Source organism: Rissa tridactyla, chromosome 13 (genome assembly GCF_028500815.1).
Source record: "Rissa tridactyla isolate bRisTri1 chromosome 13, bRisTri1.patW.cur.20221130, whole genome shotgun sequence".
Taxonomy (NCBI): Eukaryota; Metazoa; Chordata; class Aves; order Charadriiformes; family Laridae; genus Rissa; species Rissa tridactyla.
The window spans coordinates 14,874,849-14,892,535 of NC_071478.1; the positions used below are offsets into that span (position 1 = coordinate 14,874,849).

The 17,687-nt window shown below is 53.8% G+C and overlaps 1 protein-coding gene across 1 annotated transcript in view; it reads right to left on the reverse strand.

Moving 5' to 3' along the window:
- Positions 1–17,687, reverse strand: part of KSR2 (kinase suppressor of ras 2) — an 88,069-nt gene that overhangs the window by 11,408 nt on the left and 58,974 nt on the right. The window contains exon 15 of the mRNA XM_054219729.1: positions 2,010–2,106. Within this exon, the coding sequence (XP_054075704.1) occupies positions 2,010–2,106 (97 nt within the window). The remainder of the gene's footprint in view (positions 1–2,009; positions 2,107–17,687) is intronic.

Consider the following 17,687-nt stretch of genomic DNA (forward strand, 5'->3'; position numbering starts at 1 on the left):
AAGTCAGACCCCAAACCCCCCTGCCCTGCAGCAGGTCGCAACAGGAGCACCCAACCCCGTTCTCCCAAGGAGAAGAAGACTCAAGGAAGCTGCCTTGCTGCTGGGGCTACCACCAGCTCTACGGGCGATCGCGCGGATTTGCTTCAGCAGATTGCATGGGTGATGTTCTTCACGGTGACGCTTTCATCTCACAGACCCAGCGATGAATCCCCAGTGCTGGCGATGCCCCGCAACACCACGACGAGTTTGAGGTTTCCAACCCCTTCCTAACGCACGTGCAGCTGCAGAAGGCAGCGGTCTCTCAACCTAGAGAAACCCCAACCCACGCGAAGCAAGGCAGCCCGCGCAGAGAGGAGGGGCTGAACCGAGCCATTACCTCCCGCTGTGAACATCTGGGAGGCGAGAACCCTGAGCACCAGAGCGGTGGCAGTCAGGGGACAAAAAAAAAAAAACCATGAGACAAACCTACGTGATGTTTGCTCAGTTTGGAAAAATCCCTCTTTTAAAAGCAGAAAATACAGCTCAGAAATAGAAATGAAGCAGAGGGGCCCTCGGCTGTCTGAGACACACCAACTCACAAGCCCGACCTTGCAAGAAGGTGCCACCACCCAACTTGGGGCATACTAGAGCCTGCATGGGGCTGAGAGCATCACCCAACGGGCCCAGGAGCACCCTTGGGGCAGGCAGACCTGCTCGGTGCCTCAGGACAGCACACCAAAGACGCAGGGTCCATCTCTTGTGGCTTCCCCTCCGACACCCCAACACGGGGCTCAGCCACGTCACCGCTCCCGAGACGCCACTCGCAATGTCCGTACAGACACGGGCGGCTCAGCAAAGTGGTCAAGCCTACGTTCACCTGTCAGCTCCTGCCCGGAGCCCAGACACTTTGGGGGAATTTAAGGAATTTCCTTTAAAAACAGCATGCGCTTTGCTAAATTTGGGTGTAAATAAACGCAAAATAGGCAATCTAATAAGAGAGAGCATAACCACTGGCAGGGGAATGGCACCATTCAGGATACATTGCGGAACAAATTCCGGTTTGTAACACGGATTTGAATATTTAAGGGGGTTTAAGATCTGCCAGAAAATCTTTTTTCTTTTCTTTTTTCTTTTTTTTTCCCCCCATAGAAATAGGTTAAACATCAGCTCAGCCCCAGATGATTCAGTCTGGGGTGCCGGCCGACCTTGAGCAGGGCACTGGGTCCGTGCGGTGGCTGCTGGGGTAGGACACGTGCCAAATACTTCTGATCCCACTCGGTGTTAAATATGCTCGGAATCACAGCAAAACCCTACTCTGGCAGATGGCTCGACACCTCTCGGGAAAACGAGCCGTTGCAGGCCCTCGATGGGAAGCTCTGATGGCTGGGGCTCCAGCTTCCCGGCCACTTGACCCTGCCACGCGCGGATCCTCCCCGGCGTCTATTTATACGGTCACGTCTGAAGTGTCGAAGACGCGCTTTGAGTCATCTCTGTGAAAGGAAAAGCTTTTTTTTTGCCTTTTTTTTTTTTTTTTTCCTCTCTAAGCTCTGAAAAATATGTACGTGTGCTCTGCCTCGTGGCACGCACAGCCCCCCCGCCGTGAGCACCACGGCACCGGCTCCGCCGGCCGCGGGGATGCTTTCATTACAGAGAGGTGGAAGCCTTAGACCAACTACAGATTATTATTATTATTATTCTTTTCCAAGAGGAGAGGAATAGCCAACCGGCAACTCACAGCAGCAGAAAAGCTGGACTTAAACACCTGCACTTCCAAGGGGGAAGAGAAGCCGCGGCCAGGATGAAGCCCAAGCTCACCGCTGCATGGGGAGCCCATGGGAAGCCTTGCTGCCACCCCAGTTCAGCTCGAAGTGGGGTGAGGGAGGTCTAAGAGACACGGATTTTAAAGCCAAGAGGTGCTATCCTGCCCAGCCTCCTTGGCTTCTTATCCCGTTCCCCGGAGCAGCTCGGCCGGGCTCTTGGCTGGATCCGGAGCCCCGTCGGTGCCGAGCTGCCCCCGCGCCATACCGTACCTTCACGATTTCTTGCGCTATCTGCCTCGTCTTGTTGACATCCAGGACGATTTTGGCGTCTCTCACCACCGAGTAGAGAGTCCGTCCTTTACACAGGCTGAAAGAGCAGGAAAAGGGAGACGGTAAAGACACGGTTTATAAACCCCCGCCAAGAAACATCCCCAAATCATAAAGGCAGCGGCTGTGGCAGGGAGCTATAAATAACCGCAAGGGCTTTGGCTACGTCTTGAGGCAAATTGGAGATTCAGCAAGGAAACTGGGGGCTCTCCCCAGTTTGGCACTGGGAGGGAGCTCGTGCTGCTCCCCGGTGTGTGCTGGTGCCGTCACGGTGGTGGTGGTGGTGGTGGTGGTGGTGGTGAGCCCCGTAAGGGGTAACCTGGGCTGGTTCCCCAGCTCTTCCCCGCGTCCCAGCCACGAGCGAACCACCTGGTCCTCTTGCTTCAGACTTTTTGTGCAAAACCGGCCGCGGCTCCCCGCCTCTTCCCTCGGAGGATACAATACTCACAGATGTAATATGAGTCAAAAGAGGAAAGACAGGGAGGGAGAAAGAAAAAAAAAAAAAAACCAAACCCAAACCCCAACCAAAGCACTGTACAACGTCCTCCAATTTTCCTTCTCGTACCAATTACAGTAAAATCTATTTACAGAGCCTTAATTACCAAAGGCAGCTGGAGGGGGAGGGGGGGGGATATAAACCAATTAAAAATATATTGACATTTGAATATCATAATGCAGTACGTGGGTGGATGCTGCCTCGACTCCCGCCCACAAAAAAGGGCTTTTTTTTGCTTTTCTATATCCACCCACGCTCATTACAGGCAACTTTAGAAAGATGAAACTGGATACCTGTGCCCGGCAAATAAAGCGCCCGAACACACATCTCGTTAACGAGGCTTCACCAATGACAGACGTTAATTTGATCCTGTTCTAGTTAACAAATAAAAAGTTACAGGTTTTAATTCCTCTGCATCCTCGCTCGGCTCTGCCGCTTTCCCCTTTTGCCCCTTGCCTCCAGCCCCGGGGATGCCAGCACACACCAGTCTGGACTCGTCCCCTGGGAAATAACGGGTTTTGCCCTTTTTGGATGGAAATAATCAGCCCGAACTGCGCCTTGTCGCAAGGGCTGAGGAGCATCACACCGAGCCACCCTGGGTTGGCCTGGGTACCGTGTCACTCACACGGGGAGAGGGAAGGGTTCGGAGCCCTGGGATGGACGAGAGGGAAGAGAAGCTCATGGTTTCAGCTGGGATGGAGTTGACTTTCTCACTAGCAGCTGGTGTAGTGCTACGTTTTGGATTTGGGATGAAAATAGTCTCGGTAAAACACTGGTGGGTTTTGATTATTGCTAAGCAGCCAAGGCCTTTTCTGCTCCTCACACCACCCTGCCAGCGAGAGGGCTGGGGGGGGCACAAGGAGTTGGGAGGGGACACAGCCAGGACAGCTGACCCCAACCGACCAAAGGGGTATTCCATACCGTACGGTGTCGCGTTCAGTATAAAAAGCTGGGGGGAAGAAGAAGGAAGGGGGGACGTTCAGAGTGATGGCATTTGTCTTCCCAAGTACCCATTGCATGTGATGGAGCCCTGTTTTCCTGGGGATGGCCGAGCACCCGCCTGCCCATGGGAAGCAGCGAATGAATTCCTTGTTTGGCTTTGCTTGCGTGCATGGCTTTTGCTCTACCTATTAAACTGTCTTCGTCTCAATCCATGAGTTTTTCCTCACTTTTACTCTTCCGATTCTCTCCCCCTTCCCAACTGGGGGGACTGAGCGAGCGGCTGCGTGGTCCTAGTTGCTGGCTGGGGTGGAACCACGACAGAGGCACACCAAGGGCGGAGATGCTCAGCACCGCCCTGCAGAGCGTCGGGCGACTTCCCTCGCTTTGCAAATCCAGAGAAATCGGGAATGCAACATCACGATAAAGCCCTCCTTTCGTTTTTGACCCAGAGGCTGGCTCAAAGCAAAACCCCCAGGAGGCTGAGCCGTGTTTTCCTTGGGGACATCAAAAACAGCAACAGGAATCCCCCCCAAACCACAGGGCGGTCACCATTCCCCCGTCACTGCTGCCCGTCTCCTGGCCAAGGCCATCACCTGGATGCAAATAAGGTCCTCACGAGCAATTAAAATGTGATCCAGAAAGATGGGGAAGCTGAGCTTTCGATAGCTCTTTGGGGGATTAAACTGACTGGGATTGGGATAGAGTTTGTTGGGAATAAACCTCACTTCTTCAGAAGCTCACAGATACAAAGGACCCTTCCGCCCCTAAGCCAAAAGCTCCGCGTCCTTCCATGGGCAGAGACCACAATTTTCAAGTCAATCAGGAATGAGACCGATCCCGTATCTCATGGGTTTTAGAAAGACAACAGCATCCTTCCGAGTTCTTTGTTGCAGGTTGTGTTGGAAATAGCCTTGCTGGATGCAAGCGGATCACAGCAAGGAGTTTAGGACGTCTTCGTACCCATGAGACCACCACCTCGGTAATGCTTTTCCTTGCTCGGCTGTCTCAGCACGTCCCTGGACACACCAGCCGGACCGCAAACCCGCGGCAACCGCAATTACAAACACCGTCCTCCTCTAACTAAACCAGCCGCTTCCTATCTTCTGCAATAGCTTGGCTGCCGTCATGGAGAAATATGAATTTGTCTGAAGATTAGGATCCAAGCACTCAAACTGCTCCTTGGAAATAAGCGATAAAGGCAACCCTTGGGTTTCTGCAACTGGAATTAAAGGCTGCAAAATAACCACAGACCACCTGTCCAGTAAAAGGCTTTTTTTCTTTTTTTTTTTTTGCACTAATTTGCTAAATTTCCGTGAAACTTTAAGCTCTGCGGTGCGACGGGCTTTCTGCCACTTCCCATGACCTGCCCGTGCAGGAGGGAGAACCCCCAGCCCTCCCCGCTCCCCAGCAAGCGCTTGTTTTTCCCCTAGAGAAAACCATTCCAGAAAGTTGCTTGTGGTCTGCATTACTCATGAACTGACATTGCAAATGCAATGAATAGATTAGCGCTGGGAGCGGGGGTTGATTTCAGCCCTAAAGTGAGTTAAGATCGGCTGTTTTCCTGGAAAAGGGTTGTTTAAGAGTAAAACCCTTACATTTCTGCCTATCTGAACCGCAGAGATAACCCCAGGAGTGGAGCCTGCAGCCCTTTACTGATGAGATTCCCATCTCTCCACTTCATTTATGGAGGGACCGCATTAAAGCAGGCAGCGGATGCAGCCAGTGCAAACCCCGGCGCAAGGAGAGCAGCCACCGCTCGGCCCTGGGGTGGTGGTACCAGCCCGTGGTGAAGCACCACGGGGATGGGACATGCCACCACCGCTCCTCAGACTCCGGCAGAGCCATCGAGGCAGCCCAGGTGCCTCTCTCCTCCCCTTGATGAGTAACTCCTCCAAATTAATTCAACTAGCAACCGCCGCACCGGTATTTGTTAAGAGTTTTCTTGCTGGATAAGGAGCTGCCAACGCAGAGATAAAGCCCCGGTTGATGTCTATTATGCAGCACCTGAGCCCATTCAGCCACCACCTGCACAACCTTTTCATGGCAGAGCTCAACAATTTCGCTTCTTCTCGTTCCTCGCCTCCCGTCAATCGTTCCCCATTGGGGCAGGAGCGGCAGGCACAAAGCGCGGCTCCCAGGGCACGCACATCATCTTCTGCCTTTCCACTTCAAGAGGTCTACGCTGAACCGCGGCATTGAGGTACCCAGCCGGCTGCGAGCGAGCGATGCTGCGGATCACAAGGCCAGAGACCGCCTACGCTTGACACCAGAAACAAAGGCAGATGATTTGCATCTTCAGACGGATCCCGGCTTATTCACCGCTGAAGTACGTATTCGTAAACAAACACTTCTCCTCCTCCTAAACTTCTCCATCCCACCCGTCGGCAGAGCAGGAAGGTTGGCGACGCGTGTCCCGGCATCCTGCCAAACCCCAGCCAGAGCTGGGAGGCAGAAGGGACAGGGGACAGCCCGGCCGGGTGGCTCAGGGAGATCTAAAGGTTCTTCCAGGGGTCCCCAGCGTCCAGGAGCGCACCTCAACCCACGGCACAACCTCAGCTCCCAGTCCCTTCCCCTTCCCCGGCACTAGGACAGTCCCAGCCCCATCCCACTGCAGATGCAACTCTCTATTCAAAATGAGTTTCTGAAGTGTTCAGCCAAGCAAGCCAAATCCCAAATTGCTTTATAAACACTCTGCATTTCACCAGCGTGGGCTGAAGACATCAGCAACGGGAGCGAAGCCAACGCGACTTGCAGAGGAACAATTTGGGAGGGATGAGAAAGGAAGAGCTGGAGCACTGCCTCTTGATATTTTTGCCGTTCGATGTGAAAACAGCCTCATCCCTCCCTCCCCCCCACCCTATGGGGGTTTCCCCCACCACCCCCCCGCACCCTGCAATTTTGATGGCCATCGCCTCTACGTCGATGGCCATCGCCTCTACGGGGTTGAAGACCTGAGCTTGGCTCCTGCCCAGCAACAGGCATAAATTCAGAGCCGACGGTACAGCAGTCGAGCGCAGGTCGCGACGCTGTTACTTACCGGTGCTTTGTGCTTTTCTTTCCTCTGCCCAACCATCCGCATAAATGCCCATTAAATTAAATAGGATCATTTGAACACCCCAAAGTGATAAATACCAGACCCCAGGAAGCTCATTACTTGCTAGTATATTGATTTATGGGGAACCGGCTCAGATACCATGGTGATAGCCGGCACTATACACCCAGGGGAGACACGGAAGGAGAGAGAACGGGAATTAATAATAATACCTTCATATAAAAATACCTCTGCTAGCAGGTTACATCTGTGCTTGAGGAAAGACAGAGCAAAGGAGGGGCTGCTCCGATGCTGCCCTCACGTTTCCCATCAGTTTACTGATTTTTCAGTGTTGCCCGGAGAAGAAGAAATCTTTGGGGAATATTAAGAAAGATACGGCTACAGCAAGCAGAGCTGCTGAGCTGGGACTTATTTGATTTCATTGGAGCAGGACTAGCCGCGGTAGGGAGGTGGGGGGAACGAGTTCTGCCCGCGCCCGAGTTATTCGGGAAGTTTTCAAGCTGTTTCCGTATATTGGCTTGTTTTTCTCTTTCACTGACGTCTGGCAGTCGCGCTTTTGAAACTAGACAGCCACAAATGCGTTTCACGAGACGGAAAAATAAACAGGAGAGGAGCAAAGGGAGAGGTTTGGGTTAATTTTTATCCCCAGGCTTTGTTTTCCTCAAAATCAATAAGAAATATCGCGCCCTTGACGCACGCTCTCCCTGCTCCGCCGGCGCGAGCGAAGCGGAGCCGTGGCATCATCCAGCTCGAGCTCCTCATGCCCTCTGCAGCCGGACGCCCCGCCAAGGACAGCGGGGACAGCCAGCTGGGCCACGCTGCCATGAGCTGCAATGAGCATGTTAGGTCTCAGTCTAAGGAGACAGCTGGCATATGTCAGACTCCACACCTATATATATATATATATACACACACACACAGACTTTTTTTCTCCTAATAAAAAGGTTGCGAGGGGCGATAAAGAGCTTGGCTTGTTCCTGGGCCAGCTACCCTCGCTGGGATGGCAGTGGCACCCAGTCCTATTGGGGCCCCGGGTCCCTCCCGGTCCTGCTGCGGGATGCTCAGGACCGGTTTCACTGGGATTCGCCACCGCCAAAACCTCCGTGTGAAGCGAAGCGGCTCTTCTCTGAGCCGCGCATACCCAGCGCCCTGCGGTTTAGCACGGAAACGTTTCAGCCCCAGGACTACAACTTGCCTTTCATTTCCCTTCTCTTCGCTGGCGAGCAGGAAGCCGCCTTCCCCTCCGCTCCCATCGTTTTCAACAAAGCTAGGACGTGGTTTCCGTCCTCCCCGGACACCGAGAAACACCATCCATCCTCACCGGACCACGACCAGGGAGGAAAGCAGCAGCTAAAAGCTTCCCGGCACCGCAGTGCCATGAAATGCTGGAGCAGGGATCCCACAGACCTGATGCCGAGCATCAGCATCCATCGGAGCCTGGTCCCTCCGGGGGCATCCCGGTGCTTTTCCCAGCAAACTCCACCTCCGAATTGAACGCAAGTCTCCCAAAACAACCCCAAAAGGGCGGCAGTACTTGCCCCGAGCAATGTTTTTGGCCATGGCAAAGCCCAGGTCCCCAGCCCGGAGTTTGCCAACGGAGGAGCAAAATTAGGTGGGGAAATAGAAAAGCCCTGCAGAGACGGATGCTCCCCACGTCCCGCGCTCGCTATCTGTGCGCGAGGGAAGCGCCGTCCTTTGATGGATATTACTTAGGCAGCAAAATTTTCCTCCCAGCAGCTGGCACGCGAGATAACTACAGCCGGCACAGCCAAACTGCAAGGGCTGGAGGAGGAGGAGGAGGAAGAGGAGGGGGATCAGCCTCCCTGAAAAGTAGCTCCGACTCCATCGCTGCTTCAGAGGGGGGGGGGGAAAAAAAAAAAAAAAAAGGAAAAAAAAAAAACCAAGTTATTTAGAAAAAGCAAGCTCCATGCATTTTTATTTGAAGGAGATAGTGTCAGAGGAGACGAGTTATTCTACGGCTGCGGGGAAAAGAGCTTAGAGACAGGTGAATGCAAAGCAGCCCCGGGCCCCGGCGGCTTATCTAAAGCCCTGACTTGCAAACAAGTCATCCCAAAATACTCGATGCTTCGGGCGCCACTCGCTGCCTTTTGAAAGGATGGGCTCGTAATGGGCTCCGAGAGGGCTGGCCGGGTGTACGGGGCTGGGCGAAGGCGCTTTGACCTCTCCTTGCCTTTGGAAGAGCCGAATATATTCTCTGCCCCGCGATCCTCCTGCTCTTCTGAACTGCAGGAAGGAAAAGAAATTTTTTTAAAACAAACCACCTTCTTTTGAAGAGAGGGAAGAAACGAAGCCTTTTGGTGAAGACAGCCGCTTCCCTAGAACCCAACTCCACTTTGCGACAGTCATAATAATTATTACGAAGAAGAAAATGAATAACGTTGTCGCGGGAGGGCTCTGTTTCCCTGGGCAGCCTCCCCTTTGGCTGGGCAGGAGGATGCCAGCACATTGGTCCCCCACAACCCCCCTTCCCCCTGCAAACGGCCCTCCCCAGCCCCAAAGTGGATCCCCGGCATTGAGGACACTTAAGAAAAAATAAGGCATCGTGCTGAGACGTCACTTGACAGCGAAGGGAAGAGCCGGCAGGAGCAGGAAGACTTGGTGGGACCATCTCTCAGCGCGGCACTTAATCACAGGCTTTCCCTTAAACACCCGTTTAAATCCCTTCCTCTCTTAGCAAAGTGCCTCAGCGCCGGGTCCCGCTGCGTCAAGTGCTTCCCCCAAGAAGCCACAGCCGATATAGGAATCTTAACGGCGTTTCGAAACGCTTTGAAAACACAAAGGAGAACTTTCCACCCCGAGCATCCCCCGTGAAGGCGGTGCTAACTGACAGCCGCCGGCGGGGCGCTGATGCTACAACGGGGAAGAGGAGTTCCGCCGGCGCCGCCAGCTCTTCTTTCGACACCAAACACCCTCGCGGAGAGAGGATCGAGCCTTTCCCCGTCCCCGCCATCCTCTTTGCTGGGCAGATTTCGGTCTCCTCCCCAACCCATCCGGCCGCGCGAGCTGCCAAAAGCAACGCGCTCTCCAAGGCGGAAGATACATACGCGCTTAACGTATATATTAATACACGTATCGACTTTCCTGTTGTCAGTCGTTATCAAGATTTATCCAGCCTGATGGCCTCTTATTGATTGCGAAGGAGTGTATTCCCACGGGTCAATCAATTCTGATCCGGCCTGTGGCATGAAGTCAATACCTATTTATTATATGATCTACGAGCTCCATTATTTAACGGCGAGGAAAGGGGGAAACGCAGCAGAAAGGAAAACAGGGCAGGAGGTGACGCGTTGGCTCCTGGAGTGGGTGCTCGAGTGTGGGGAGGCTTAGGGGAGGCAGGACTTCACGGTTTCTGTGCCCAAAATACACCCACGAGCAGGGAGAGAAGGCCCAGAGCTGAAGAGCATCTTGGATATCCCCGTCTTCGGGATGCGTGGCCCCAGCCTGGCACGGAGGAAAAAAAAGCGGCAGCTCCGTGCCTCAGTTTCCCTCCCGTCGGGCAGGAATTAAGAGCTCCTGCTTAACTTGCCAGGGCAGGAAAGAAGGCTGCTAGGATGTATTTTTGAGACCGGTGGGTTGCAGGGAGGAAAAAAAAAAAAGCTAATTTGCTGTTCATTAAAGACCAAACAGCCAACACCGCTCCCTGGAGAGAACGAGGGGCTGGCAGCAAGCAGCCTGCATGGGCTTGCGCAGCCCGTCCTGGCCCCACGGATCACCCCCGGGGGAAAAAACCAAGCCGCCCCTATCTGTTTTTGTCCTTTTCCTCCCATCCTTCAAATCACGTTAAATATCGGCTCAGCCCCCAGCTCCCTAAACGTTAAGATATACAAGCCCCAAATCCTTCGCAGCTGAGCCGGGAGACCGTAAATGTCAGGAGGTTTGGCACGGGGAGAGGCTTGGAAGAGCCGAGCGGTTAACGCCGAGCTTTGCCCGGGGCTCTCCGTGCCCGTGCGGAAGGGGGTCTGGAGATGGGAGAGGATCCCCTGCGAGAAATCGGGCTTATTCCTCCGGACAGCGGAGCCAAGCGTTAGACATCGCCAAAAGCCAGCATAGAAATAAATTATACGATCAAAACGACGCCCAACATTTAGCCCGGGTGGCGCAAGAAAGTTATCCCGTAAAATACAGCCGCAGCATCTCGGATATTCCTCCCATCCCTCGCTCTCGCACCTCCCCTATTAATTTGTGGCAGGTAACGCATTCCCTGTTATTAAAGCTTTTTTGCTTTGCCGCGGAGGAAGAAAGAGCGAACTCTGTTTTCATCTTCGGTCTCTTGCGCGAGAAGAGAGCCTGGGTTTATCTTTGTTCTCGGTCCTCAGCTCCCCCCCTACCCGCTACCACCCCCGGCTCCAGGGAAGGGTTTGGGAGATGCTCCGTCTCCAGCAGAAATACTTCAAGTTCCTCTGCTTGAAAGGCACCTTGGACAAATTAATTCTCTTTATATCGCCCTGCCATGGTCAAGCTTAATTCCTAATGTTCTTCAGCGTTCTCCTTGGTCTTCCCGACGCACCACGGCAGGGCCGTAAATCACGGCCACGCAGCCCTGGGTGGGATCGCCAGCAGCCGGCGAGTTGGCTCCTGGTTGCACCCTGTAAATCCGGAGTCGCTCTGGCATCGCAGTGCGATGAGAAAAGGGCCGAAACCCAGCCAGAAGTCTTTGCGCGGGCTCCCTAGTTTGAGCTTTTCGCTAAAACCCAAGTAATCTACTTAGAAAAGCTGCACCAAATCCCCCACGCAAGTCAACGGGAGCTCAAACCACGGGCGAGCTCCAGCTCAACCCTCCTCTCCCTGGCTTTTCAGACCTGCTGACCTCGCTCCCTTCTCGCCAACGACGTTCCCCCACCCAACACGAGCCGTTAGTGCCCTCCAGAAAGCTGCACCCAGCGTGCTGATCCCCCCACCTCCATCTCGGACTCGGTGAGATCCAGGAACCTTAGGAAGGATCAATAAGCATTAAAATCCCCCCCCTTTTTTTTAAAAAAAAAAACAATTTCCCCAGAAGGAACACCCAGAATCCTAAAACCTGGTAGTTTCTGCAATCCGTTACCTTCGTGGGTGGCTCGAGCCATTTTAAAAGCATTAGAAAACTGTTAGACTTTGTCCTTTGAAAGACCTCCTGGGTGGTTGAGGCTTTACCTCCTCTCCCCATGTTGCCACCAACGGGGGCCGGCACCAGGAGCCCCAAGGAGCTGACGTGAGCTTACCCAGGCCCGGCTTTGTCTCATTCAACGCCGTCAAAAACAACTTGCCATTTGCCTGTATGCAGCACAAATGACATTTTTTCAGTCCTTTCATTTCCACCCGGCCGAGGACTTTGATGCCGTTTCGTGCTATCCATTATGCAGCGCTCAAAGCACCGAGGCTCACATTCGCTCTTGCTCAAGACTAATTAAGATGAATGTTAACTGTCCCCACCGCTCATTACCCAAGAGAAAATCTATTAGCGGCTCTGATGGAAGCGCTCTTTGGAGTCGCCACCTCCCATTGGCAAAAGATGCTGAAAATTTCTTCCTTTCCGACCCAGATGGTAGCATTAAGAGACAACTCAGGAATCATAGAATAGTTTGGGTTGGAAGGGACCTTTAAAGGTCATCTCGTCCCAAACTCCCTGGGACACCTTCAGCTAGATCAGCACCCCGTCCATCCTGACCTTCAATGTTTCCAGGGATGGGGCATCTTCCACCCCGCTGGGCAACCTGGGCCAGGGTCTCACCACCCTCACGGTAAAGAATTTCTTCCTTATATCTAGTTTTAATCTACCATCTTTGAGTTTAAAGCCAGTACCCCTTGTCCTATTGCCACAGGCCCTGCTAAAAACTCTGTCCCCAGCTTTCCCGGAGCCCCTTTAGGGACTGGAAGGGGCTCCAAGGTCTCCCCGGAGCCTTCTCTTCTCCAGGCTGAACCCCCCCAGCTCTCTCAGCCTGTCCCCACAGCAGAGGGGCTCCAGCCCTCCCAGCAGCTCCGGGGCCTCCTCTGGCCCCGCTCCAACAGCTCCGTGTCCTTCTGCTGTTGGTGCCCCAGCGCTGGAGGCAGCACTGCAGGGGGGTCTCACAGAGCGGAGCAGAGGGGCAGAATCCCCCCCTCGCCCTGCTGCCCACGCTGCTGGGGATGCAGCCCGGGCTGCGGGGGGTTTCTGGGCTGCCAGCGCACGTTGCCGGGGCGTGTGGAGCTTCTCACCCCCCAGCACCCCCAGGTCCTTCTCCTCAGGTCTGCTCTCCATCCCTCCATCCCCAGCCCGTATCGATACCAGGGGTTCCCCCAACCCAGGTGCAGGACCCTGCCCTTGGCCTTGTTGAACTCCATGAGGTTCACACAGTCCCACCTCTCCAGCCCGTCCAGGTCCCTCTGGATGGCATCCCGTCCCTCAGGCGTGTCACCGCGCCACGCAGCTTGGTGCCATCCACAAACTTGCTGAGGGGACACTCTATCCCATCCTCATCCCTCATGAATGAAGACGTTAAACAGTACTAGTCCCAATCATCTGGCCAGACCAATGGTTAAAACAGAGAAAAATCAGAGCATTAACCAAAAGCATCACGCCAACCGCAAGCTGCTGCCTCAGTTTCCCCTCCCAGCTTTTGCCTGGGGGCCATGGTATTTGGAAGGGGAGATTTCTTTCTGCTAACGAGAGCATCCTTGAATAACGCAAGCAAGCAGGAAGGAAAACGTAGGGATGTGAAAAAGCAAAAATAAACCCATCTATAAATAACCCCTCTCCAGCAGCGCCGGGCAGCACGGCGTGGTAAAGCCCCTTCCAGGGCCGGGCAGCTGCTTCCAGCATGCCAGCAGGAAAAGTGGAGATTTCTTCAACGGCTACAAGAAACTGCTCTTTTTTTTCTTGGTGGAAAAAGTGTCCTTGAGCTACAGCCTCTGGGCACCCAGAAGAAAAAGGGGCCTATTCTGCGCGCAGCCAGTCCAGCCCCGGGGAGGTGTGCGGGGAGGAGCGGGCGAGGAAATTCGGATGCCCTGGGTTTGTGTCCGTAATTAGCCCCATCAGACAGCTGGGACTGATTTTCCCCCGCTCCAAGCAAAGCCCGGTTTAAAGTTATTCCTGCAAACCCATAGGGAGAACTTGAGTCCCTGCAGAAAAATCCTGTTTGAAGAGCGATGCTTTCCCTGCGTGGCGTTCGCCAGCCTCCCTCCTCTTCCCCCAGAGCCACATCCTGGACCGTTCCCAGTATCCTCGACCATTCCCAGCATCCTCAACCATTCCCAGTCCAGCTCACACCACATTGCCCTCTTCCCAGACTCACTCCCTACGACGCCCAAGCAGCAGCTCCCAGCTGCGCCGTGGCAGAAGAGTCCCCAGAGCTGTCGTATCCCTTAGGAACGACCTGCCTATTCCAAGAACCGGAGCCAGATAAGGAAATACACGTGGGATGGAGACCTCTACATGGCAAGAAGACTTTTCCCCACAGGAGATGATCCAAGATGTCCCAAGCAGCCCTCAAAAATGTCCAACCAAGGATAGCCCAGCCAAAGACTGCGGGCCCAAGGGCAAGGGAGCATCCCTGCGCCGACGCCCCGGGAAATGCGAGGGATGCTTTGCCCTGAGAAGAGCCCTGGAGGTGTCTCCTGGGGAAGCACCAGCAGGACAGAGCCCCTCGGGAAGCCTTAAAGGGGAATAAACTGTGTCTGGAAATGACCTAAGGCTAAGGGTTGCGCACTCACGCAGTCCTGGGCTTCCCAAAAATTCCCTGAGACTGGGCCCTGAGCCCCCCTTCCAGCATCCCCTTTGGTTTTCCTGTGTCCTCATGGCCAGTCCACCACCAGCATCAAGCCGATCGCGGCCCTGAAATCCCAACAGGAGGAAACCAAACGGTTTTCCAGTTGCGATTGAAAAACTACCGTGATGCGGATTCAGCCTTCGAAGAACAGGGATAAAAGCTCGGAGGCAAAGAGCAGGCAACGCTCGGAGACGTTCTGAGCACAGGTTATATTTAGGGCAATTCAAAAAAGTTGTACTTTGACCTTAAAAAAAGGACCGAGTGCAGCTGGGAAGAAAAGCAAGGCGAGCGGCGCGCTCCGCAGACCTCATATTAATGCATCAAGCTACTGCGGCGCACAGATTTATTTTGTCAAACTGTCAAAAATGGCACCTTTACGGTTTTATATGAAGAGGCATTAGAATGGAAAACGTTTCGTTGCTAAAAAAAAAAAAAAAAAAAGAATATATTGCCCGGGTTTTTGATATTGAATGGGATTGAAAAGCTGAGCAAACAGTGGCTGCAAAGGGACGGCGGAGCGGAGCGGGACGGAGAAGATGTTTTTTCCTCGGGGGGGGGAGGCGGCGGCGCTGCCCGGTGTACCAACACGGACGGGGTTTCTGACGCCTGGACCAACACGTGTGTTTGCACACTTTTCAAAAAGCTTCTGGCCCGAAGCCGGCTCATAGATGGAGATCTGAAACGCTCCTGAATTTTCCCAGAGGACTACTTTTTTGGGTTTTTTTTGGCCCAAAATAAAAAGCCTAGTTTTTCCAGTCCCCAGCCCCCCTTTGGAGTCACTCCGTCTCCGGAGGATGCAGCCCCCAGGCTAAATGCAGCCCAGGAACCCAGCGGGGCAGGGAGCAAACGACCGGCATGAGGAGCCCCAAATTTGGGCTTAAATCCTTCGCTGTTGATCAAGGCGGGGGAGAAGAGAAAAGCCCCCAGCCCAGCACCCACAGAGCCACCCCAGCTGGCGGGGGGACTGGAAGGTGCCGATTCCAAGGGGACATTAGGAAGGGATGATGCAATATTTCACTGCTAATGGCTGTTGGAAGCGTTACCTTTTCAGCACAGGCTTTTTGAAACGCTGCCAGGAGGCAGCTGGAAATTCAACCTCACCTCGGGGAAACTTCTCCGAGAGAAGGTAACCCGTGGCGGGATGCAAACGTGGCACCACATCAAGCCCTGCAGCTGAATACATGGTCTAGCGGTGGGGGAAATTGCTAAAGACTCAAAAATAAACTTATTCCACGTGACGGCAGCCGCTCTGGGAGCGGCTGCAGCCTCCCCGCCACGAGGCCAGAGGGGATTTTGGGATTGCCCACCCATGCAAGGAATATGCCGGGATGCTCAGTGCTGCGTTTCCCACCAGGCACACGGGTGACGGAGGGTACGTGGCAATTTTTTGAGACCAAGGCACTTCTGGAGCTGTTTGAGATGGTTTGGGAGACCGCAAATCCCAGCTCGTTTCCCAACCAGCTGCAAGAAGCCCCCTCCAGCAGGTGTCGTAGAATCATAGAATTGCTGAGGTTGGAAGGGACCTTTAAGATCATCGAGTCCAACCTTTAACCTACCCTGGTCATATCCTCACCCTGCTGCGATGGCCCCGAGCATCACCAGCCGCCCAGCCAGCAGCTCTTCAAGCCCTCGATCTTCCTCCCCTGGCCCCATCCCAAACTCACGCTTACTAGTCCCATACCCAGTTTTGGGCGGAATAGAGACAACAGCTTCGGGAGAGGGAGGAAATGCTCCAGGAGAACGTGACTTCCCTGGAGGTGGTTCAAGGCCAGGTTGGACGGGGTTTGGAGCAACCTGGGCTGGTGGGAGGTGTCCCTGCCCAGGGCACGGGGTGGCACTGGATGCTCTTTAAGGTCCCTTCCAACCCAAACCATTCTATGATTCTACGACTTATCTTGCAAGGTTTCCCACCTCCTTGGGAGCGAGGAGACCCCCCCCATGGACAGGCTCCAGTCTCTTGGAGAACCAGCTCTCCTTGCAAATAACCATTTTTCCCACCTCTGTTGCCCTTCTGGCCATTTCACAGACCGTTTGACCTAACACTGGCATCCTGCTGAGTCTTCACACACCCGAGCTGTTTTCACAGCACCGAGTTATTTATGAAACCTCGTGTCTGCACGTGGCCAGCTGCTTTACGCAATTACAGGCTTTTCCATGCTGCGGCAGTGCTGGAGCAGGGTCCAGACCCCATCACCCATCCAGGGACCTGACCGGGGCACCATGCCAAAAAAAAAAAAACAAAACCAAACCACCCAAAATCAACCCAGAGCAGAAGCTGCCCATCCCACCAGGTTACATCCCTCCTGGTTAAAGCAAATCATTTCTGTCCCAAGCTCCACTTCTACACGAGATGAATCTGCCTGGACTCACTCACGTGGGTTTGCTATCTGCTTTGCAGCATAAATCACAGCACAGAATTATAGAATGGTTTGGGTTGGAAAGGACCATTGAAGGCCATCTAGTCCAAGCCCCCTGCCATGGGCAGGGACATATTCAACTAGGTCAGGTTGCTCAGAGCCCCGTCCAACCTGACCTTCCATATTTCCAGGGATGCGGCACCTCCACCGCGCAACACTGGCTCATTGCCAGGATCCTGAAGCGGGTCCTGTTTCTCATTAAAACTCTTTTGTTTCCTTCGTTTCCACCATCATGTTTCTTTGCGGGACGCACAAGGGCGGTGGTGGAGGAGCACCAACCAATGATGGTGAGGTTGAGTCTCCTTTTGCTGGAGCCATTTCCACACCGGTCCAGCCCCGGGGTGTTCCTCGCTTGCAACCAGATGAGTGGGTTTCTCCATCCCTCGACAACACAACCTCAGCCAGGCGGGGCCAGCTCCAGGCACTTTTTGCCCCCCCACCAAATCAGAGGATGGTTTAGGTTGAAAGGGAGATTTAAAAGTCATCTGGTCCAAGATGCCAAGATGTCCAAGTCTAGTCTGCCATGAGCAGGGACATCTTCAACTGGATCCGATTGCTCAGAGCCCTGTCCAACCTGGCCTTCAATGTTTCCAGGGATGGGGCAGCCACTATATCTCTGGGCAACTTGGGCCAGTGTTACACCACACTCATGGTAAAAAATTTCTTCCTCATATCTAGCGTAAATCTGCCCTCTTTGGGTTTAAAACTGTTACCTCTAGTCTTATTACAACAAGCCCTGCTAAAAACTCTGTCCCCATCTTTCTTATAAACCCTCTTTAAGTACTGAAAGGCCACAATAAGGTCTCCCCGGAGCCTTCTCTTCTCCAGGCTGAACACCCTCACCTCTCTCCGCCTGTCCTCACGGCAGAGCAATGAGCGGGCTGAAGAGCACAGAGCAGATGGAGAACTTCCCTTTACTAGGGCAGGGAGGCATGGCCAGCCTTTTCTCCTGAGAACATTTGACCGCAG